A 25,274-nucleotide genomic window follows, 5' to 3' on the forward strand; every position below is an offset into this window, starting at 1 on the left:
AATGTTCCAATTCTTACAGACAATGTGTGCCATGTCAACTATGACACCATACCACACAGACCAAAAAGAAAAGATAGCAATACTGAATAGTTATCTATATCTGTATTTATTGAGGTCTTTATCATTCCTTTTGTATAGGATGTGTGTTTATTTAGGCAAGGCAAGGCAACATTATTGATAAAGCAATTTTCATACACGACTCAAAATGCTTCACAAACAATAGAATGAAATAATAAAAGAAAATAGATAAGTAAAACAAAACCAAGGCAAAGTTAAAAATTGCATTGTTAAATTCAAATACATTCAAATGTAAATGCATTTGTGTATTTAGCAGTAGATTCTCTTGATCTCCTTTTGATTGTCGCATGAAATGTTCATCGATGTTTCGCTTCACACACAGAGCCATCCTGTATTTGCTTGGAGGAGAAAAATCATCCAGTACATTATAGATGTTATTCTTGGCAATATTGACCTTGTTTCCGCGTGAACTGTGCACAAAGACACGGACTGAGCTTATCCAGTTAGCCAACGAAGCAAACAAACAGCGGTTGTGTATGCACGCGTGTGCGTGCGTGTGTGTGTGTGGCTGTCTATGTGTGTGTGTGTGTGTGTGTGTGTGTGTGTGTGTGTGTGTGTGTGTGTGTGTGTGTGTGTGTGTGTGTGTGTGACTGTGACATGAACCCCAGCCAGCTCCGCTCACGTCTCCCAGACCTACTCCGGGCACGGCAACGACAAATAGCTAATCCTCGAGTGGGAGCTTTGACTGAATCCATAATTCACAGTTATAATTGATTCTGCGGCTTAATACACATAATAAAAGGAAGGAGGCGGGGAAGAAAAGATAAATAAATAAAACTTCATGAGTTTCAAAGACACTTGGCAGAGTTTGTGAGTATTTCTGAAATATATTAATGCCATCATCCCACTCGCGTCCACCTCTCTCCTCCCTCATTGTTTCCTGTCGTCTCACCTTTCTTTCGCTATCTCTTCTTTCCACCTCCACCTCTCTCCCATAACTGTCGTTGTTCGTTCCATCCTGCCCTTATTCACCTCCTTTATAACTTCCTACACCTCCTCCTCCACCTCCTCCTCTCTCTCCACTAATCTCCCTATCAGACCTTCTGTTTACAAGCAGCCTCGGTCTGTTTTCATCTTCTGCGTACGCCTGCATGGCAATCTATGTGTGTGCCCACACGCGCGTGTCTGCATGTGTGTGCGTGAGTGTTCGTGCGGGAGTGTCCGCGAGTGTTTCTGCACAGTATGAACTAAACCGTACCAAAACAAGAACAGGTGTTCTTGTTAGTTTGTGGAAAATGAGATCGAAAGCATAAGTCAGGTTGGATAACAATCTTAAACCTCCCTAAATATATTCCCCTCTACTTCTCCAAGAGTGGATCATACATAACCATATTCTCCTGCAACATCTAGAAATTCTGTCGTTTTATGCTCCCATAGTTTCCATTCTGTCATTTTCAACATATCTTTCTGTTGCCTTTTATTTTCAACTAGTTTCAATGTTCTCGACACTGGATGCCTCGAAGAGAATCCCTCTTGTAACTAAAAATATTTTGTTCATTCTTCCTTTCCTCCTATCCCCTCACCCAGGGACCCCTCTCTCACTCTCTCCAATTCCCTCTCTCTCTATCTCTCTCACTCCCGCTCTCTCACTTTCTACTTCTCGCGCTCTCTGTTCTTGGGTGGCTACATCAGCTATTTGGGTGCCAGGGTTAAAGGAGATTGAGCTGTAACTTTGAGACAGGATATTGGCAGTATGGTGTTACAGCTAAGCTTTGGGTACCCCCTATAAAACAGAAGCCCGTTCTCAAACGGTCCAGAAAGCCAGAGAGACTTGTTGAGTACGTGCACTGCTTTGAATGCCCTGTGTATAGGGCTATGTGGTATGGCACTTTTGCCGCTTTCACACCAAAAAGAACCGAGAGCCAGTTCCGGGCTGGTGCTAGGGCCAGTTCCAAACTGGTTCCAGCCTTACCCCAGTTAAGAACCGGTTGGTTTCACACCGGCCAGAGCCAGCCATGGAGCCGGCGTGAGCAACGTCATGACGTCACTGCAAACGTCTCGGCTAGTGAGCTTGGACAGAAGCATACGGCCGACATCTTTCTTTATTCTGGGTGGAAATAGTAACATAGTTACGCCATCAAATGCGTTTATGGAAACATTTTTAGCGAGAAATGTGCATTTTACTTTCATAATGTTCGCTCGGTGAATGTGAAGGATGTTTGGTTTGATAGTTATGACGAAGAGGGAACGCTCCGTTCACTTGCATGGACATGGACTCATCTAGCTGCGTTGGCGCGTTGACGCGTTGAACCACAACACAATAGGCGCGCAGAAGAACCCTTGCGCCAGTTTCAAACACAACAACAACAATTTCGTCTTCGATTCAATCCGTGTATGGTTCGTTCTTTGAATATTCCGATTTAAAACAAAATCAGAAAAAAACAAAAAAGAACCATACACGGATTCACGTCCATTGTTTACTTCGGTGTTTTAAAAAATGCCGGTCTTCGTTGGTCTTCCTGTTTATGAAGGTACGGATAACTCCGCCCCCTGCCCCCGGCGTAAAAGCGGTTCTAGTTCTAGCCCAGCTCTAAAGTGGGGCCAGAGTTGAACCGGTTTTTAGGGGCCGGAGCCGGTTCTTTGGCGGTGTGAAACCAAAGCCCTGGCCCTAGCTCCGAACTGGCCCGGAACCGGCCCCGATTTTGCGGCGGTGTGAAAGGGGCATCAGAGATGCATATCAAAGTGTAATTTGTGAACCTACAGTTTATTTGCAGTGACTTCATCAAGCCTTCTGTCTTGTTTTGCCATGTTTTATATGTATATATTTTATGTGTAACATCCAACAACGAGAACTTTACACTAAATATTATTCACTTTTTATATTGTAGATGTAATTTCTTTGTTTCTCTAATCAATACCCATGGACATTTCATTTTTGAAATTTGTATGCCCTTTGCCTCAGGTGCCAACATATCAACATATCTCTCTCTCTCTCTCTCTCTCTCTCTCTCTCTCTCTCTCTCTCTCTCCCCCCCCTCTCTCCCTCCCCCTCCGCCAGCTCTCCGGTGGAGTCGGTGCTGTTCTACGCCATCACCACGCTGCACAACCTGCTGCTGCACCAGGAGGGCGCCAAGATGGCGGTGCGCCTGGCCGACGGCCTGCAGAGGATTGTGCCCCTGCTCAAGAAGAGCAACCCCAAGTTCCTGGCCATCACCACCGACTGTCTGCAGCTGCTGTCCTACGGCAACCAGGAGAGCAAGGTGTGTGGGTGTTTGTGTGTGTGTGTGTGCGTGCGTGCGTGTGTGTGCGCGTGAGTGTGCATGTGTGTATGTGTGTCTGTGTGTGTGTGTGTGTGTGTGTTGGGGGGGGAGCCATGATTGTGTCTGTCTGTTAGGTAAGCCGACACCATTCTAAAATTAACTGTGAATTCACTTTGCGTCACTCTAAGTTGTTTTGGATAAAAGTGTCGTATTCTGCTAAAAGGCTTAAATAAGAAGAGTGAAGAATGGTAATAATAGCAACTTGTCGTTTATCATAGTTGTTTGGATGACGGCAGAAGCGACTCTTGTTTTATTCTGCTGATCCTACTTCACCTACATGGTTCAGTAATCAATGAATGCTATTTTTAGATACCCACCCACACTGCCTCTCCCAAATCTCTCTCACCCATCTGCTCTCTCTCTCTCTCTCTCTCTCTCTCACTCTCTCTCTCTCTCTCTCTCTCTCTCTCTCTCTGTCTCTCTCTGTCTCTCTCTATCTCTCTCTCTGACCTGTTCTCTCTCTATCAGCAACCCCTCTCTCTCTCACCCACCCTCTCCCTCAAGCATTCTCTCTCTTTCTCTCTCCCTCCCTCCTCCTTTGAAGAGAGATTACATCACAGATCCCTGATCCCCTCCTCTCGCTCATAACTTCAACACCCTAACACGCCTTCCTGTGGTTATTTTTTTCTTGAATTACCGCGGGTCAGCTTATCATCCTGGCCAATGGGGGCCCAGAGGGGCTGGTCTTCATCATGAGGAACTACAACTACGAGAAGCTGCTGTGGACCACCAGCCGAGTGCTCAAGGTGCTCTCCGTCTGTCCCAGCAACAAGCCCGCCATTGTGGAGACCGGTAGGTGTACGGGTATGACTGGGCATTAGCACTGGTCCCATCAACGCATCGCACTGTTTTGTATTGTGTATTACGGCCAGGATCACTTCTTGTGTTCAGCGACTTTTCAGATAACCGCCCTGATAGATTCTCGTCACTGCTCTAATCTAATGTTCAACATTTCCTCAACTCCTTTACGTCAGCCGGCCAACGTTCCCGTAGAATAACCCTATACATGATATACCCTAGTATACAGTCATAGATTGTGTGTGTCTGTAGGTGTATAATAACAGATCGTCTGTGACTGTTTGTATATAATGATCAGGGGTGCAAACTCGTCACCTTACGGCAAAATTCACAGATTTTACCAAAAAAAAAGGGCATCCACGTGAATTGTGAAGATCTGCAAAAAATGGGGGCGGGGGGTGTACGTCTCATCAAAGTCTTCAATGTGCACCAACCTGCATAGTAGGGTGGGTCACGCCATCTGCCTGTTCTGTCGGCTAAGCCCCGCTTCTGCTGATAAAATATCTCGTGCCGCTCGTTTACTGGTTTGTTCGTGCAAACTGCTATCAACCCTTCCAGGCAGCGTGGAGAACACGCTCACTTTTAGCAGCATGTTTTATAGAGGTAATTATGCAGGTGATAAGGTTGGCTTGTCAACTTCAAGAACCAGCAAGCCCACTGTTTCATCTGTAATTCAAAGAGATTAAAAGAATGAAGTGGTTTTGATTGGAAGTTTTAGGAAAGAGGGGGCGTTTCGCTGCCCAGACGGAGCTCACCTTCCACGCACACACCGTGGCATTATGCAACAAGTGTTTCGAAATGCGAGACTTTCTCTCGGACTCCACAGACAACAGCTGCCCAGACAGAGCCCCGCACGTCGGCACAAAGCGCACCGCCGCTGCCCCTTGGTCGTGACGTCAGAGTACCTTGTTGTCACTACAATAGCGCCACCTGTGTTTGCCTCAGGGTGTTCACAGCGTGTTTTGCTAAAAGGACTTAATTCAGTTACAGTGATGATACGCCATAGATTACTATGTTGAAGATCATTTCAAAGAAAAATTACCCACCAAATTACCTATGCCACTTCTCCATTGACCTGCACTGCACGGTACAGGTCAGAGTGGATCTGTAGCTATAAATTAACAGATTATGAGAATCAGAATCAGACAGTCTGTATATAGGTATATATTTATAGATTGTGTGTGACTGCAGGTATATAACAATAAATTGTGTGTGTATAGTAATATATTGTGTGTCTGTATGTAAACAGTAACAAAATGTGTGTCAAGAGGTGTTAAGTAACATACGGTTTGTGTTGTGTTTCTCTATCTGTACAGTTAAATATTGTTTGTGTCTCTAGGTATACAGTAACAAACTCTTTGTGTCTGTAGGTGGCATGCAGGCTCTAGGCCAGCACTTAACCGGTTCTAGTCAACGGCTGATCCAGAACTGTCTCTGGACTCTTCGCAACCTTTCTGACGCAGCGACTAAACAGGTAAACGCAGCAGTCCTGCATCATGCAGCCACAATGCTATGGCCGAATATCCCTACTACCTCTAGTATTTGGTACTACTAGCACTATTCAAGTGTAAATACACTCCAGTTTGACTCTATGATTGCTGTAGCTACTCTGTTATCTATTTCTATGTCTACCTATCTATCTGTCTATCCATCTCTCATTCTGTCGGTCTGTCTTATCTATCGAGCAGTCTATCTATCTATCTATTAGGGGTGTGACGAGATCTCGTGCCACGAGATCTCGCGAGATTAAACTTGACGATATTACCCGTCGCGTTAAAAATCTGTCTCGCGAGATTTCTGAGCTATCCAAACTTCTATTTGTGGCCTGTAGGGGCAGTAATGCGCCTTTGATACGTCTAGCCTGCCAGAACCTTACGAAGGAGAAGGAAAAGAAGAAGAGGAGGAGAAGGAGGGGAAGCAGGGGAAGCAGCCATAGGCAGCCAGAATGACGTCGGAAAATACCCGTATTACCATCGAAGATGCCCCCGCCACTTTTAAATGATTTGTTTGGCAGCATTTTGGGTACCCGGCGGAAATTATGAATGGCAGTAGAGTGACTGATAAGACACAGACAATACCAAGTTGTCAGTGACATACTTGGTCAGACTCTGTTTGCACTATTTGCACTCTGTATTGATGGAGTAGAACTTTGATTTGGTTTTGCACATAATATTGTTTGCACTTGAAAAAAAAGAGAATTATTTAATTTAATTTATTTTACTTCAACTTTTATAAATTTTAGTTTTAGTTTCAATTTCATGAATGTTAAGAGTTATAATAAAACATTTCAAAATGCATGTGCAACTCGGTTAAATAAAAGTCTGTTGGTCCAGTCATATATTTTGTCATTGTAGTTTTCTTAAAATCTCGTCTCGTCTCGATCTCGTGAACCGAATATCGTGTCTCGTCTCGTCTCGTGAGCTGAGTGTATCGTCACACCCCTACTATCTATCAATCTATCAATCTATCAATCAACCTCTCCATCTATCTCTCCATCTATCTCTCCATGTCTCCCTCTCTATGTATCTATCTATCTGTTTCTCACCCTGTCTGTCTGTCTGTCTGTCTGTCTGTCTGTCTGTCTGTCTGTCTGTCTGTCTGTCCCATCTATGCGTCGGTCTGTCTGTCTAACTTTTTCTATTTACTCCACACGATTGCAGTGGGTCTTTCTGATTGCTGCAGCTACTGCCCTCGCTTCCGTTGTTTCCTCTGTGTTTGCAGCAGTAGGAATATTGTGTTGTTTGTTATTCCAATTATTTTATTGCATGCTGTGTTTTTTAGCCACTTTGACATCCATCACACCAGCCTTTCCTCAGCGTTCTCCAGTTTTACCGGGCTGCCTGACCCTCCGCTCTCCTCTCTAACCCTCTTACCCTCTCTTCATCTCTCCTCTCTGCACCTCTGCCCTTCAGGAAGGGTTGGACGGTCTTCTGCAGATCCTGGTCACCCAGCTGGGCTCCGACGATGTCAACATGCTGACCTGCGCCACGGGCATCCTCTCTAACCTGACCTGCAACAACTCTCGCAACAAGGTGCCCACACTCTTTCATTGCGCCGTAGTTTTCGGATTATGTGGCCCCTAGTAAAATACATCCTGTTCCCTCAGTCAGTTCATTGCCCACGGTTAAATGACACTATCCATTGTTTCCCCCATTAAACGCAACCCTTAAGTCCTGTTTGACACTATTAACATCATTGTCCATCCAGCACCTCCGGATGTACCTGTCCTTTCAAATAAGGTTTTCAGTAACTTTCTCTCTCTCTTTTTGGATTAGATGAGAAGAGGTCAGGGCTGGCCTCATCCCCTCTTCTGCTCCCATTTCTGCTTATCCAACTTGGCCTCGATTTCGGGCCGCCACTATTTCTCTGCAAGACCTCATTGATCTGGTGGCCAGAATAAAACCTTCATCAAGCCCTGCAGATATTGGACCAACTTCCATGCTTAAGAATGCACTTGGGTCTGTTGGTTCTTGCCTGGTCTCTATTATATAAAGCTACCCTGCCATCTGGTTATTTTAAACATGCAGTTGTTTAGCCTCTTCCGAGAACAACTGACCTCGATCTATCCCTTCTCAAAAACGAAAGGCTTATTTCTTGACATTTCTTGCCTTTAATCTTGAGCTTTTTAAGAGAAAGATTTTGCCAAACAGCTCCCTGCTGTCTTTAATGCTTGCAACACTTTAGATCAATTCAAATGTGGATTCCGTCAGAAGCGTTCTGCTGAAACTGCTCTTCTCAGAATCTCCAATGAAAAAAGGATGTCTGCCAAATGCTCTGTTTCGGTGCTTCTGGATCTTAGCACAGCTCTTACTACTATAGATCAGAGCCTCCTGACAGAAAGGCCTAGGCGCTGGGTGGGTGTCTCTGGGGGCGCCCTTGACAGGTTCTCAACTTATCTTTCTGACAAGATAAGAAGAGTTTGTCTTTGTCACTTGGTTCCCTCTCATCTGTAACTGCCGCAGTTTCCTGTGGTGTGCCTCAAGGTTCTGTCTTAGGTCCTCTATTATTTGCGCGGTTTGTGCTTCAATTGGAACCTATTTTTTGCAAACCTAAATGTATCTCGTGCCAGTGTAACACTGATGATATCCTGCTGAATGTCTCTTTTAAGCCTAATGAGACTGACAAACAACTGTCTAACTTCCATTAAGGACTGGATGGTTATAAAGGTTTTACCCATCAATTTCAGGATCCATTTTAAGGTACTTGTTTTTACATATAAAGCCTTGCATAAAGCCTCAGGCACCTGTGTACAACTCTGGCTAGCTCCATCTTTACTTCACCGGTAGATCACTGTGGTCTCCTGACCAGAGCTTCCTGGTTAAATCTCAGGCTCATCTTGAAACACAAGGTGAACGTGCCTCTTTATTGGGTGGCTCTGAAACTTTGGATCGCCCTTGATAGAATCCTACCGTCTCTGTTGGCAGCTTTCAAATGAAAGTGGATTTTGTCTTGCCTTTGCTGTGTTTGTTACTTGGTGATTTTAAGGTCTGTTCTTGCTTTTTTTTTATTGTTTGTGGATTTGTCTTTTGTCTCAATGTACCATGCCCACATCCGCATGTACCTCACATTATACACACATACACATACACACACATACACATATAGAATTACAGTCACAGCGACTTGCAAATAGTTATAATACAGTACCTGCTTCTAATCAATGAGCTGGTGTTGTGAGTAGATATCTCTTTTGCTCTCTCTCTCACTATCTTTTGCTCACTTTCTCTTTCTCTCCACCATCAACACATCATTTTCAATTTCCGAAAGACACACAAACACACTCTCTCTCTCTGTAGCTTTCTGTCTCCCAGGGTCATATTCTTGATTGGCATCAATGTACTATAAATGTGTGTCTAAGTTAAGGCAGCTGAATTATGGGAAAAATCATAATCACGATTAATTCTGTCAATATTGAAATCACGATTATTCAAACGATCTTTTTTGAGTTTAAAAAGATGATTCTTCAGCATGTCTCTCCCAAAAAACACTTTGTAACTGAGAACTAATAGAGATTTTTCAAATCCAAAGTAATGTACAGATATGTATCCAGCTGTACACTTTCTATAAATCATTTAATGTAAAAAATAACTTGAAATTATATTAGTTTTGTGATCATTTGACGTTATAAAAGAAATAGCGATCAAAATTCGATTAATCGCCCAGCCCAAGTCTAAGTACAATCCATGGTTTCATTGTAGAGAAGAAAGAACATGACATCCCACTTTTTGTCGGATAAGTAGTGTTTATAACATATTTGTACACCTGTGTGTGTGTGTGTGTGTGTGTGTGTGTGTGTGTGTGTGTGTGTGTGTGTGTGTGTGTGTGTGTGTGTGTGTGTGCGCTATAAATTCTTTGATTAAATATGGACGTTTTGATCATTCCACATCAGCACAATGGGACTCCAGTTTTACTAGACGGTAATAATTGATTGCAGAGCAACAGGACTTTATCCTACCCTGGATCATGAAACACTATGACAGGTTCTGCCATCTCATGCATTGAATTTATGCCAAATTTTCTCTGCTGTGACTCTGTTATTCTGTCGTGTTCTAATATGAGATGTTGCATTTGCTCAATTCCATTGTGTTCAGTGTCTTCCAGTTTTATGAAGTTGTTTTATGTGATCCTCCTCCTCTTCCTCCCTCATCCTGCTCCTTCTGCTCCTCCTCCACCTCACCCTTCATCTCTCCTCATCATCCTCTCCCTTACCCCCCTCCTCGCCCTTCATTCCTGCTGCTCCTCCTCCTCCCCCATCTTCCTCCTCTTCCTCCTAAACCCTTCATCCCTCCCGCTCCGCCTCCTCCCCCATCCTACTCACCCTAAATCCCTCCCCCCCCTCCTCCCCACCCTCCATCCCTCTCCTCCTCCTTCACCCATTCTCCTCCTCCTCACCCTAAATCCCTCCATCCCTCTTCCTCCTCCTCCGTCAACGCTCCCTCACCCCCCATCCCCCTGCTCCTCCCCCTTCCTCCTCCGCCTCTCCCAGACCCTGGTGACCCAGTACGGAGGAGTGGAGGCGCTGATCCACGCCGTGCTCCGCGCGGGGGAGAAGGAGGACGTGGCGGAGCCCGCCGTCTGCGCACTGCGTCACCTGACCTCTCGCCACCAGGACGCCGAGCTGGCCCAGAATGCCGTGCGGCTCCACTATGGCATACCGGCCGTGGTGAAGCTGTTGGGGCAGCCGCACTACTGGCCCGTCGTCAAGGTGACCATCTGTTCTTGTCCGTCCGTTTCTCTGTCTATCTGTCTGATTCTCTCCGGCTGTCTGTCTGTCTGTCTGTCTGTCTGTCTGTCTGTCTGTCCGTCTGATTCTCTCTATCTGTCTGTCTGATTCTCTCTGTCTCTCTGATTTTCTCTGTCTGTCTGTCTTAATCTCTCTGTATGTCGGTCTGTCTTATCTCTCTCTGTCTGTCTGTCTGTCCATCCGTCCGTCCATCCGTCCGTCTGTCCGTCTGTCCGTTTGTCTGTCTGTCTGTCTGATTCTCTCTATATGTCTGTCTGATTCTCTCTGTCTCTGTGATTATGTCTGTCTGTCTTAATCTCTCTGTATGTCGGTCTGTCTTATCTCTCTGTCTGTCTGTCTGTCTGTCTGTCTGTCTGTCTGTCTGTCTGTCTGTCTGTCTGTCTGTCTGTCTGTCTGTCTGTCTGTCTGTCTATTTATCTCTCTATCCAGCTATATTTTATAAATACACCACCGTTCAAAAGTTTGGCGTCACCCAGACAATTTCATGTTTTCCATGAGAACTCACTTTTATTCAACAGTTTTCAGCTGTGCTAACATAATTGCCCAGGGTTTTCTAATCATCAATTAGCCTTTTAACACGATCAGCTAAACAATGTACCATTAGAACACAGGAGTGATGTTTGCTGGAAATGGGCCCCTGTGCAGCTATGTAAATATTCCATTAAAAATCAGCCGTTTCCCGCTAGAATAGTCATTTACCACATTAACAATGTCTAGACTTTGTTTCGGATTTAATTTAATGTTATGTTTATTGAAAAAAACTGTGCTTTTCTAAGGAGATTTCTAAGTGACCCCAAAAACTTTCAACGGTAGTGTATCTACAGTAGAGCTATCAATCTATTCATCTATAATTTCGTATCCCTAGTAACTAGCTAGCTAGATGTGGAATTAGTGACCCAACTTAAGAGAATGAAAGATGGAGAGAAAGTAATGGAGGGTGAGGGAGCGAGTTGTGACTGGGAGTCAATATAATAAAGTAGAGAGAGAGACAGCGAGATAGAGAGAACAACAAGGAGGAGAATATGAATTCCCTGTCATGCCACGTTAGATAGCACATACACATACATTGCGATAATACTGTGTGTGTTTGTTTGTGTGTGTGTGTGTTTGTGTGTGTGAGAGAGAGAGAGAGAGAGAGAGAGAGAGAGAGAGAGAGAGAGAGAGAGAGAGAGAGAGAGAGAGAGAGAGAGAGAGAGAGAGAGAGAGAGAGAGAGAGAGAAAGAGAGAGCGAGGGTAACAGTGGGTGCTGTAGCCTGTTGTTATTGCACTTAGTGCTGCTTCACCCTGGGGCAAAGATCTACCTACACACACCCACTACACATACACATACACACACGCACACACACACGCACACAAACACGAACACACAATGGCAGGAAAGCTGCAGTCAGGCAGAATACTTGCCTCGGTTATGCACACACATATACACTTAGACAAGAACACGCACGCACACACAAACACACACACACCCAATGGCAGAAAAGCTGCATTCAAGCAGAATACTCCCTTCATTCACGCACACACACACACACACACACACACACACACACACACACACACACACAGACAAACACAGACACACAGAGACTCACGCAGAGTGCGCCATAGACACGAAATTCTACAGAACTCCCATGATCCTTCACTCCTGAAATGCTTCAGCTGTGACAGCGCCCGCTGGTTCCCTGGCCATGTCCCCTGGCTGTGTCCCCTGAGAACCTAGAGGTAAAGAGACTAGGCCTTTACACAGGGAGAGAGAGGAGAGGGGGAGGAGAGGAGAGATGAAGCGAAATAAATGAAAGAAAAATGACAGGGACAAAGACTATTAGAGGAAAGAGAAGAGTGGGAGCGATGGAGAGAGAAAGAGGAAAAAAACAGGAGCTATCGAAAGAGAAAGAGGAAAAATTGACTGAAGTTCAAAAAGATGCCGAAGAAAAGGGGACATGGATTTTGTTTTGTGTCAAGATGGAAGATGGCAACGAGGTAATAGATATGACATAAAAATAAATAATCAAGAGAGAGTTGGAGAGAGCGATGGAACAATAATATGATAATCATAAATAATAGAGAATGAGAGTGGAACGGGACGTTCATGGTTAGAAATGGAGTGACAGGGACAGAAATGTTAAATAACAGATGGAGGGTTTGATGGAGAGAGAGAGAGAGAGAGTGGGCAACCAGAAAAGATAAAGAGAGAGAGCGGGAGTAAGAGAGAGACGGTGAGAGCAAGGGGTTTGGAAAAGAACGAGTAAACATAATATTTAAACAGTGGATAAGACTTGCAGAAAAGAATGGCTCAGTGCTGGGAATATTTAGCTGTGAGTGTATAAACGTGTGTGCGAGTGTGTGTATGCACGTTTGCAGATGTGTGTATGCACGTGTATGTATATACATGTATATACGTGTGTGTATATATGTGTGCAGGTGTGTGTATAAACGTGTTTATGTGTGCACGTGTGTCTATAGTGTCTGTGTGTGTGTAGTGTGTGTGTGTGTATGTGTGCACGTGTGAGTTTATAGTGTGTGTCTTTGTGTGTGTGTGTGTGTGTGTGTGTGTGTGTGTGTGTGTGTGTGTGCAGGCATGCTGCGGATATGAAGGGGAATGCTGCAGATATGCTATTGGTTTATGTTTTGTGTTCTGAAGGATTCTTAAGCAGCAGTCTTTTCCCTCCCCCCCCCCCCACCCCCTTGTGCTGCACAGTGGATGTAAACCCTGCCACCGCTGATTCCCCGTTCCGTTGTTAAGACACAATTGATTGGCTTCCAAGCATTTGGCAAACGAAACACGAGAAGCACAAACAGAGGGAATTAACATAGACCCCCGACAGAGTGCTTCTTCTTATTGGGCCTGTGATTGTGACATTTGTCTGAAAACCAGGCTGCGAGACGTTTTCCCTTTTTGTACAGATGTATTTATGTGTTGGTAAAGCAGGCCTTGCGTCACTGCAATTGGACCACAACAACACGGGAGAGAGAGAGAGGCCTGTATGCCTGGCTGTGATTGGCTGTAATTGCAGCCTGTCAATCTCTGTGTCGGGCGGGTTCCGGGACATTTACTATCTTTCTATGACTTTTGAATTCCTGTATTAGAGGTCTCTGAGATGGCTCCATACTGTGACCAATTATGTACAGGATCCCTGCTCTGTCTCCTGTATATTCATCTTTAGCAAAAACTAAAGCAATAATAGCCTTAGTCACCTTTTCTGTTGGACAATAAGTAATTGTATTGAGAGAATCAATTCAGACTGTTAAAATGTTTAACTCTCTGAGCTCAATTGCCATATTTTTTCTTTGCACTTTATATTGAAGAAAAAAGCGAATGAGGTTACTAACAGATGTCATTTGCGAATATCAACCCGTAAATCCGCAAATAACGACATTGCATGAAAACAATAAACAGACAAAAAATAATAAATGCATCACACGCACACACACGCACGCACACACACACAAACACATACACACACACACACACACACAGATACACATACAAATACACACACCACACACATTGTTTTCACTCTTTCTCTTTCTCTCTTATTAATTATAATCATTATAATATAATAATTTGTATGATTATTGTTATCAACGTATTTTCATTCTCTCTCTCGCTCTCTCTCTTTAGTCTTCTAATGTTTCTGTCTCAATCTACTTTTCTTTACTTTTCTCTACTAATATTTCTTGTTCTCTCACACACACACACACACACACACACACACACACACACACACACACACACACACACACACACACACACACACACACACACACACACACACACACACACATGACCACACAGAAAGTAGCCGAGCGCTGTCCATCCAGGCAGATGACATTAATGAACTGGGCCCTGGTGCTTAATGATATGGAATGGAGGGTGAACAGTGTGAGGCACTGACATGGACCAGTAAGCTAGCACTAGATACGGAGTGAGCGAGCCTATAAGAGCCTGGCAGAGATTGTTTTTTTTGAAGGGGTGGGGTAGGGGGAGGTTAAAAAGCGAGAAAAGAAGAAGAAGAATTGCTTTGCTTAATGAAAAAAGGATAAAGCGAGAGAGAGAGAGAAAGAGATAGTGGGAGAGAGAGATAGTGGGAGAGCTAGAGAGAGGGAGATAGAGGGGGAAAGTCGAGGCTTGCAGAATGTCGATGGCATCACATCGTCAGAGGGCTGTGGGCCGAGATAGAGGGACGCCAGGGGAAGATAGGGAGAGTGCACGCGGGACAAAGTGAGCGCCGCGGGGGGGATTAGGGAGAACGGGCCTCACGCATCATGTATTCCATAATTGCGTTAAGAAGTACTTCTTATATTGAATATATAATGCAGCTGCTTATGCAGCTAGAAGTTATCTTAATGCCGCTTGTACATTATCACAGGTCACAGGCAAACTCGGTCATGAGAAATGTATTTCATTGTGAAAAAGGGGAAAGAAAAGACCCGAGATTGTCTTAGAACTGAATTCCCGTGCTACTGATATAGTTTCAACTTATGTGCTTCTTACAGTGCAGTGGTTTTATTCTCAGCATGTACAAAACGGAGAAACAGAACCTGCAATTGTAAGAAGTTTTTTTTACGCATTTGTTTCGTCTTTTCTTACCAAAGCCAGATTCCTCCCCCAAGTTAGATGGTTTAATGCTATCGTTTGATCGGATATTGTGAAGTAATTATCAAGTCATTCCAGAGTTTTCTGCAGTAATCAAAATTTGAGGTACCTCACAAATATAGAGTTGGACAACGTGGCTTATTGATCCGGGATTACTCATATGTTATCGATCTTGGGGGGGATAGGAGAATGTGAGCTAGTTGATCAAAACCATTGGTAGAACAAAGTGTTTCTGATCAATCGTGGGGTCATTGGCGATAAAAAGAGCGCTTGTGTGTCAGGCTTAGTCCAGTTGACCCAATAACCAACCGAGGCACTGGATATATTTAGAGTTGCAAGAATCTGTTCCGCTCTCTCAATCCCTCTGGTTGTCACTGAACAGAAAGAAATCAGACAACAGAAATCACATGCTGTGGAACACGACGAGGTGAAATTGTCAAGGTGGACATTGATATTCCTTCACATCAGCGTGGTTATTTTCCATCCGTGCCGTCTGGCCCTGTGTCAAAGAGGTTGAATCTCCGTCACTCTGGTGCCTTGGCAGGGAACCCGGGACTTTAAAAAAAGATCAGAAGGCTAGTATCTACTCCTGGCCGGGGGGGAAGTGAGCCAACCGCGGCTGGTTTGGTTACCGTCAATCAAATCTTTGCAATTTTTTTTACAGATGTAAGAGCTCTTTGAGCCATCCCCAAACTTTTTCCATCAGAGTTTTTCTCAACCCCCTTTGGTTGGGGGTCAACTGTCAGTTAGAAAGGCTACCACCTGTAGCCTGAAGAGGATGCGGATGAGGTGGTGGTGGTGGTGGTGGTGGAGGTGGTGGTGATGGGAGATTTCTTGCTCTGCCCCTGGTGGACAAGGTGACGGGGCGAAATGCTATCGCTAGCGATGCGGTGCCACTTGCTGAGGCAGTCAAAACAAGGAGGGCCTTCCTCGTCTCTGTCTCCCACCCCGGGCTTTTCGGGGTGGGAGAGGAGCAGAGAGACGCTTCACCCCTGAGCTGGAGCAGCAGGATTAAAGGTCCTAGCAGGTTGTTACTGTGGGTACCAGACAGCCTTTAGATCCCACTTACTGCGAACACACCGATATATATACACTAGGAGCGACTTCGATTCTTCCACGATCAAATTGTTAGATTGAAAGATATTCATTCGGCGGCGTCTTTCATCGTCGAGTCGAAAACTGTTGCGAAAACTGTGAGCGTTTAACAGCGGGATGTTCCATTGGGAGGACAGGGGTGCTAAATGAGTGATACCACAGCATTCCTGGGCTTCTAGAAGGAAAAGGCGTACACGTTATGTAATGGGTTTCAATTAGGGATTCTTCATTTTGGAACCATTAGAGAGTAACCCAAAAAGTAAAAATGCATCTGTCAACAGCAGCTGTCATATAATCACACTGGCACTGGTGAAAATCATTCCCTCCGTCGGTTCTCGGTAGTTTATTTGTGCTGTTCCGCTTAATTGAATGGCGCCGCATGAATGGTGCATTCACATTTATTTTAAAGGGGGATCAGATGTTAATACTGTGTGACACAGTGATACAGTGTCACAGAAGCTCTCTGTCGCCATTGAGACTGTCCACTGTTTGAATTCATTGATGTTTTACATTCATTCAGGCATATTGTTCGTCTATATTATAATTTATTAGGCTAATAGAAGCCTACATTTTTCAATTTGAATGTTGATACTGACAGGAAGGGACACTACTGTCATATTGTGAAGTATGGTAATTGGTAAATGGATTGCATTTGTGGCATACTTTTCTAAGCGCCCAAAGTACTTTTAGAATATCGCCTAACATTCACCCATTCACCCATTCACCCATTCACACGGTAACCGGGAGCTCGTCGGGAGCAATTAGTGCTCGGTGACCAACTCGGGGCCACCTAAACACTGCTATGAGGATCCAGGGATATAACTGGCAACCTTTTTGCTATATATATATCTATATCTATAGATATATAGATATACTGATAATGTTATAATAAAACAATATATAAATCAACAGCGGGCCTTGGCTGAAGAATCATATTCAACGATGCAAAATCTTAATCGAGGAACAACCGTAATATTTACACAGGCACACACACACACAGTACACGGCAATGTATTACACACAAACATATATTTTCTACACCTACATAAACGTGTGTGTGTGTGTGTGTGTGTGTGTGTGTGTGTGTGTGTGTGTGTGTGTGTGTGTGTGTGTGTGTGTGTGTGTGTGTGTGTGTGTGTGTGTGTATTTCTACATTTTCTACAACACACTACTGCTGTGAAACCATGTATTCATTCATCCATACACGGATACAGAGACACACGGTTGGATAATATTCAACACAACAGAAGCAGCATCTTCTGGTTTCATTCAGACAAAACTGTCCTGTGGCTTAACACCCCTTGCCCACCGCATCCGTCCGTTGACGAATCTCATTGACTTTGCATGGGGCGATCCCGAAATGCATTGTAGGTCTGTCCGTTCCGTCGGCTCCGTCTCTTGCGTTCAGAAGTTAAGAAAAAAAAATATTTTCAGGCCGCAGCGGATCCGTCAGCCAATCGTGATTGCGTCTGGCTCCGTCTGCAAATACCACTCCCCCATCCGTCAGACACGCCTTCCGTCGTCCGTTGACAGACGGATGCAGTGGGCAAGCTGCGTTAGTTTCTGAGAAGAATCACTCACCCCCGCTTGTTTTCTTTCCATTGGTCAGGCGACGGTGGGTTTGATCCGGAACCTGGCGCTGTGCCCGACCAATCAGGCGCCGCTGAGAGAGGCCGGAGCCATCCCACGCTTGGTCAACCTGCTGCTTAAGGCTCACCAGGACACGCAGAGACACAGCTCCTCTGGCCAGCAGACCTACCAGGTGAGGAGCGCGCACACAGACACACACAGACAGACACAAACAGATGGACAGACACTCTCTCACACTCTCACACACACAGAGACAGACACACACACAGACAGACAGACAGACACACAGACAGACAGACAGACAGACAGACAGACAGACAGACAGACGGACGGACGGACGGACAGACAGACACACAAACACAGTGTCTTCCGGCAGTTTGTACGCTACCTGAGATGAATTTAAAACTGTTGAGCAAACTCTCAAAACCCTAATCTCATTCTCTCTCTCAACAAATGTCTTTGTCACTCCCTGCATCTCTTTGTCCTTCCCTTTCTTTCCCCCTCTGTGTTTACTGGTGCTGCACTTTTTTTCCTCTACATATCTTTCCTTCATTTCCTCCATTTCCCCCTCTGTGTTTCCAGGGTCCTACTCTTCCATCCGGTCTCTCTCTGTCTTACTGTCTATTTCGCTTTCTCTCTTTCTTAATTTAATTCAATTCAATTCAATTCAAAAGATCTTTTTTGGCATGGGAAATAAAGCTATTCAAACATACAACAAAAGTTAAAAGACAAAGGGAACAATGATTATCATTCCAAGTACAGAAAATATGGTAATGTAGTAGAGGTATTGAAGCAAACTTTTCCCCGGATCTGGGCCAAAGAACGAATCTTAACCCATCTCTGTAGCCATTATTGACTGGACAATGTAGACGGGCAATGCAACAAACAGAGCTTAGAAGATACTAATATATGGAATACTATAAAATGGTTAAATATACAATGATAAAATATATGCGGATACAGTTGGTATGAAGGTTTGATGTGCATTATGTAATATCTCTGTCTTTCTGCATTTCTCTCTCTCTCTCTCTCTCTGTCTCTCTCTCTCTCTCTCTCTCTCTCTCTCTCTCTCTCTCTCTCTCTCTCTCTCTCTCTCTCTCTCTCTCTGGATGTCAGGATGGGGTGAGGATGGAGGAGATAGTGGAGGGCTGTACTGGGGCGCTCCACATCCTGGCAAGAGATCCCTTCAACAGGGGAGAGATCGCCAGCATGCAGACCATACCGTTGTTTGTGCAGGTACCATACTGCACACACACACACACTCCCATATATATGGATACATCCCAGTCTTTTGCAGCACAAATCGCAGGCAAAAAGGAAGAGAGCGCCAGATAAAAAGAGGCGTGTTCCAATCCGCCAGAGGTAAAAAAGACGCATGATGACCACAAAGGCGTTATGCCCACGAAAGGTGACAGCGGATTCGGAGGTCCACAGAACCGCAGTACACACCGAGCTTCACCAGATATCGGTCATGATAGAACTAATGTTGGAATATAACTGTGTTCTGTCTGTGTATATTGTATACCATCCAATTGATTCAGTAGGCCTGTACCAAAACGTACAAAATGTCTCTAAACGAACGTGTCTCTCATTGATTATTGAAGGTATTTTTTTCACCATCACAGATATTATTTTGTGTGTTCCGTCGGTCTGCAACAAACCGAGTGTATCATGTGTCTCTCAAACGAATCAGTCGACTTTACAGCTGTTATTAACAAACTAAATACAATAAGTGTGTGTGTGTTGTCATGTTGGAGACACATCACCATGTTCACATGGTAGAGATCTCAACCGCTAGATTTGTTATTATTCCTTCTTTCATATAATTATATTCGGCGTACCAGTCATTAAAGAATATACAAAAATAAGATATTGTGTGTGTTGTTGCATCAGACAAATCGCCCTGAGCACAGACTGATTGACTTTGCATGTATATGCGTTTGTGTGTGCATGTGTGTGTGCATGTTTGTTTGTGTGTGTGTGTGTGTGTGTGTGTGTGTGCTTGCGTGCGTGTGTGTGTGTGTGTATGTGCGTGTGTGTGCGTGCGTGTGTCTCCCCAGCTCCTGTACTCGTACGTGGAGAATGTGAAGCGCGTGTCGGCGGGCGTGCTGTGTGAGCTGGCGCTGGACAAGCAGTCGGCCGAGCTCATCGACGCCGAGGGGGCTTCGGCCCCCCTCATGGAGCTGCTGCACTCCAACAACGAGGGCATCGGTGGGCGGACACACACACACACGTATATATACACAAACACGTATATACACAGACACACACACACAAACGCACACATATATATAGACACAAATACACACAAATATATACATACACACACGTATATATACACAAACACACGTATATATACAGACACACACACACACACACCAGAGATGGAAATTAATCATTTTTTTGCCCACCAGCCACTCATCTTTTTTCCTTTTTTATATATGCGTACATTTTAAACAATATAATATCAACAATAGATAAGAAAAGTGTTTTTCATACATCATCATCATTTTACTGTAAGTAGGTGCTACTAAGGAACTGAGTTGAAAATGTTGCAGTCACGGGAAAAATGGCGGACGGCAGTGAGTGAGACGTGTGGGTCCGACTCTCTTGGGGAGAAAGAATGATTTTATACCCCTAATCAACTCGTTGCTAACTACAAATACGTTCTCTTTATATGTCGATGTTGATTTATTACGCTATCTGCCGTTTGGGACTTCTAGGCAGGCTTGCGTGAGTTAACCCAAACAAACAAACAAACTGCGTGAATTAACCCAAACAAACAAGGAAACAATTCCAAACTCCTGTGTATGTCTCCTAAGACCCGAGCCACACCAGTGATGGAGAAAATTCAGGCAACGCTGGACACGCTGGTGGCATCGAATGCCAATCTTACCAGTAAAATGGATAAACTAGACGCTCTTTCCAAGAAAATGGACAAACTAAACACTTCAGTGAATTCTATCGGTGCGCGGCTGGAGTCAACCGAGGCCAACTTGCTTTTGCAAACCAACAAGGTGGCAGCTCAAGAGTTGGTCATTAAAGCCCTGGATCATAAACTTGAAGAAGCGTTGAACGCAATTGACAACCTTGAAAATCAATCCAGGCGAAGGAATCTCCGGTTGCTGCACCTGCCAGAGAAGAGCGAGGCAGGCTACAACATGGAGGCCTACCTGGCCCATAGGCTTGGTCCATTGGTCAAGCAATCCAGACCCCGCACGGTGATATTCAAGCTTCACCATCTACAAAAGAAGATCTCCATTATGGAGGCAGTGAAATCCACCCTGTCTGAGCTCAAGGCCCTTCCCGGCGGGAAGCTACGGATTACGGAGGATATGTCGGTTCGTCGGAGGAAACTTCGGGACCAATACTGGCCGCTGCGCGAGCAGCTCCATGGCAAAAAGGTCTTGCTCTGCCTGCTCTTTTTCTGTTATTTACAGCTCATATCTTATCTTATGTACCACCACCTGAATGACTAAATTAACCGTGATATCTTTTAACGCACGTGGCCTTAATTTGCCCTATAAACGCACAAGTTTTCTGGATGTACTAAGAAGAGAGAGAGTGGACATAGCCTTGGTCAGCGAATCCCACTTGCTTCAGAAAGATGTCCATAAGCTACAAAATAAACATTACGTTGTAAAGACAAATGCTTCAGCCCTCAATAAAACAAAAGGCGTAGTAATTGTGGTCCGCCGTAACTTTCAGGTCACCAATTTAGGTGTTGGGGGCGACTCAGATGGTAGAATCACTTTTATGAAAACCATCATAGAAAACAAGAAAATTGCATTTTTATCTATTTACGCACCTAACAGCTTTGATCCTGATTTCTATGTACGTTTGTCCAATATCATGCATGACCTGTCTGATTACCGATTATTTATTGGGGCAGACTTTAATGCGGTTTGGGACCACTCTGTGGACAGGACGGCTGTAGTAGAGGGCAGTGATCAGAGATCAGCGTCGGTTGCATTGAGGAAATGGGCTCAGGAATTTTCAGTAATAGATATATGGCGCGTTACCAATCACAATAAACAAGACTTCTCGTTTTTTTCCGCAAGACATCATTCATTTTCCAGAATAGACTGCATTTTTGTATCGAAGGGTCTCCTCGAAAAGGTAAGCACGGACATGATCCCCCTGGCCTTCTCAGATCACAAGGCTGTCATCTGTAGGGCTAACCTTTCCGTATCTCGTGACCGCGCCCCACGCTGGCGCTTCAATACCTCTTTGCTGCGCAATGAGAGCTTTTTGGTGCAACTTGAATCTGGCCTAGCAGAATTCATATCTTTTAACTTGCATTCAGTAGAGGACACTTGTATCCTATGGGATTCTGTAAAAGGCTATATTAGAAGTAACTGCATATCGTTTTCCTCTAATTTAAACAAAACGCGTCAACGCAGGATTCTTGAGCTGGAGGGTGATCTCGGGCAACTAGAAGGTACTATGCACAACAACGTAACTCCTGACTCAATCACCCAACGTAATAAAATAAAAGAGGAGCTGAATTCCCTATCCCGACAGCACACTGAATTTCTTATCCATCGTACGCGCCAGCACCATTACTTTGAGGGGGCCCGCCCCAGCCGGTCACTTGCCTTAAGCCTTCGTGCCAGTGAAAACTTTGCGCACATACCCGCCATTAAAACACCAGCTGGCGCTCTAGTAACGGACCCCAAATTAATTAATGAGACATTCCGCTCCTTTTATTCCAACTTGTATAGTTCTGAAGTTCCTCATGACTCTTCTAAATTTGATTTATTTTTCAAGAATTTAAATCTTACTAAATTGCTGCCCCATGAGGCTACGTCTCTGGACAAACCATTTACCCTACTCGAATTGGAGAGGGCTTTACGCAGTCTTAATAAAGGCAAATCGGCGGGTTTTGACGGAATTCCTCCAGAACTATATTTACAGTGTTGGTCTCAACTTGGCCCTCTATTGCTGAACATGATCAATCATGCCATTTCAAGTGGTTCCTTTTCAAGAGATGTTAACACCGCTACAATCACCTTACTCCATAAAAAAGGGAAAGACCCAAATGAATGTGCAAATTATCGTCCTATATCGCTCTTGAATGCTGACGTTAAACTTTTTGCTAAAGTGCTTGCACTAAGGCTTGAACCCCTTATGAATAAGCTCATTCACCCTGACCAAACTGGCTTCGTAAAATCTCGCTCATCCTCTGATAATGTTCGCAGACTTTTGCACATTGTCGAAGCTCCAGCTGAGGTCCAAACGCCCTGTGCTGTATTATCTCTGGACGCAGAAAAAGCTTTTGATCGCCTTGAATGGCACTATTTATGGGCTGTCCTTCAGCATATGGGATTTGGTATCCATTTCATCAACAAGATTAAAACGCTCTACGCCTCCCCTTCAGCCATGGTAATGACTGGCAATATCTGTTCTTCGTTGTTTCCAGTGGGCCGCAGCTCTAGACAAGGCTGCGTTCTTTCTCCACTTTTATTCATTTTATCTTTGGAACCTCTGGCCCAGACGGTGCGTCAGTCAACCCATACTCCTGTTATTGTCCATGGAACAGATCATTTCATCTCTCTTTATTGTGATGATATTTTGCTTTATCTTGGTGATGCAATTAAATCTACACCACATATTTTGTCTATATTTGATAAATTCGGGAGTATCTCTGGCTACAAAATAAACTGGTCTAAGTCAGCTCTCCTTCCTCTAAACGACACTATGAGGCATGCTTCCTTACCAAACATTATTCCAGTAGTTGACAATTTTAAATACCAAGGTCTATCGATTTTTCCTTCATTACAAACTACAGTCTCGGTTAATTATAACTCGACTCTCAGGCAGGTGGAATCCGATTTGGAGCGTTGGTCGTCCATTCCTAATTCATTTCGAGCAAGAGCTTCTATCGTAAAGATGAACATCCTACCGCGAGTCAACTTCTGTAGTTCAATGCTTCCCTTAGCTCCCCCAGTTGGTCACTGGGATAAACTACATACATTTGTTTCCAGGTATGTCTGGAAAGGGAAACGCCCACGGATTAAAATGTCTATTTTGCAGAGGCACAAACTCTCAGGTGGCCTTGGACTTCCAAATTTCCAGTTTTATTTTTGGTCCTCAACCCTTCGTTCTCTTCCTACCTGGTTAGATCCAGAGGCTCAGGTAGCCTGGCGTTCATTAGAGGAACATCTAGTAATACCACATAGGCTTCAGGATGTTATTTACTCAAACATCCCTCTCAAAATGTGTAAATCCAAATTTGGCTCTTTAATCTCACATCTTGTTGCCATATGGAGAACTGTGGAATCACACTCTAGCAATCACTTTAAATTCCATCCTCACCTTCCTTTATTTAATAATTTCCCGGCACCTCCTTTTTCTTCTACCTACAACTCCGCAGCGCCTTACGGGCATACGGAGTCCCCTGGGGTGAAAACATGGTGCCTCATCCAATTCATAAAATATGTGGCAGTTCATCTACCAAAGGCTTGGTCTCTGCTCTATACACATTTATGTCCAAACATGCAGAAAAACCTTTGCAAGTGGATAGTCGCTGGAGCCATGATCTCTCAATTGCACCTTCTTCAATCAATTGGTCCATAGTCTGGTCAAAGCTTGACCTATCTTCGCGTAATCCCAACCATCAGATGATTCACTACAATTTCATACACAGACTCTACTGCACTCCTCATAAAATATTCTTGATGAAATTAAATCCATCTCCTAACTGCCAGCTATGCTCTCTAGGTACTATAGGTACCTTTGTTCACATGGTTTGGGAGTGCCCTGGGGTGAGCGACTTTTGGAGTATGGTATCCAATAGGATGTCTATAGTACTTGGGCGTACCATCCCCTGCTCCCCAACTATCTTATTGCTGAGTGATTTTACGGGTCTAGATCTTTCTCTGATGCACCAACGCTGGTTTTTGGTAGGCCTTACTGCTGCTAAAAAGCTTGTAGCACAGAGATGGAAAGCTCCTCATGACCTGTCCTACCAACATTGGGTGAACACAGTCATAGATCTGGCTAAATTAGAGAGATCTGTGGCCAGCATGCATGGCGCCCAAGCTAGAAATATTAACTTATGGTCCACCTTTATTAACAGTATGTTGGGAGGGTAGTCGTGGCTTACTGTATCTACGCCTTACTCACTGCTTTTTCATCCTTTTCCTTTTCTTTTTGTTTCTTTATCTATTTCACATGTTAGTATTAGGCCTATTGAACAAATTTGCTGAGTTTCTCAAATTATTGATTCTGTCTTTGTGGGAGGCAAGACCTGGGGGTGGGTGGGCTTGGGGGGGAGGGGGGGAGTATGGTTGAGTATTATATGTGTTATGTTGTCTTACTTGTGTATATGTGTAACTGTTTCTTGTATGAAATATAAAATACAATAAAAAATTGATCACAAAAAAAAATGTTGCAGTCACCGCATATTATAAACAATACACAGGTATCTGCCAAGTCATGTTTATTTCAAAGGTGTTACGATGACAAGTTTGGGGATAATTCATCTATACAAAGTATTTTCAATAAAAAACAAATTGACATATTAACAATAAAACAACATCATAAGTCAATAGGAACATTATTTTTTCAGTGCACTGGCTATCATACTTACATACGTACTATCATCCGC

At 44.2% G+C, this 25,274-nt stretch overlaps 1 protein-coding gene across 3 annotated transcripts in view; it reads left to right on the plus strand.

Moving 5' to 3' along the window:
- The window catches only part of jupb (junction plakoglobin b), an 82,140-nt gene that overhangs the window by 45,509 nt on the left and 11,357 nt on the right, over positions 1-25,274 (plus strand). For all 3 annotated transcript variants that reach the window (XM_030345973.1, XM_030345992.1, XM_030345983.1), the window contains 8 exons: positions 3,077-3,278; positions 3,986-4,130; positions 5,507-5,610; positions 7,049-7,168; positions 10,123-10,341; positions 17,682-17,834; positions 18,779-18,898; positions 19,723-19,873. In XM_030345973.1, coding sequence (XP_030201833.1) covers positions 3,077-3,278; positions 3,986-4,130; positions 5,507-5,610; positions 7,049-7,168; positions 10,123-10,341; positions 17,682-17,834; positions 18,779-18,898; positions 19,723-19,873 — 1,214 coding nt within the window. The remainder of the gene's footprint in view (positions 1-3,076; positions 3,279-3,985; positions 4,131-5,506; positions 5,611-7,048; positions 7,169-10,122; positions 10,342-17,681; positions 17,835-18,778; positions 18,899-19,722; positions 19,874-25,274) is intronic.

Source organism: Gadus morhua, chromosome 2 (assembly GCF_902167405.1).
Source record: "Gadus morhua chromosome 2, gadMor3.0, whole genome shotgun sequence".
Classification (NCBI taxonomy): Eukaryota; Metazoa; Chordata; class Actinopteri; order Gadiformes; family Gadidae; genus Gadus; species Gadus morhua.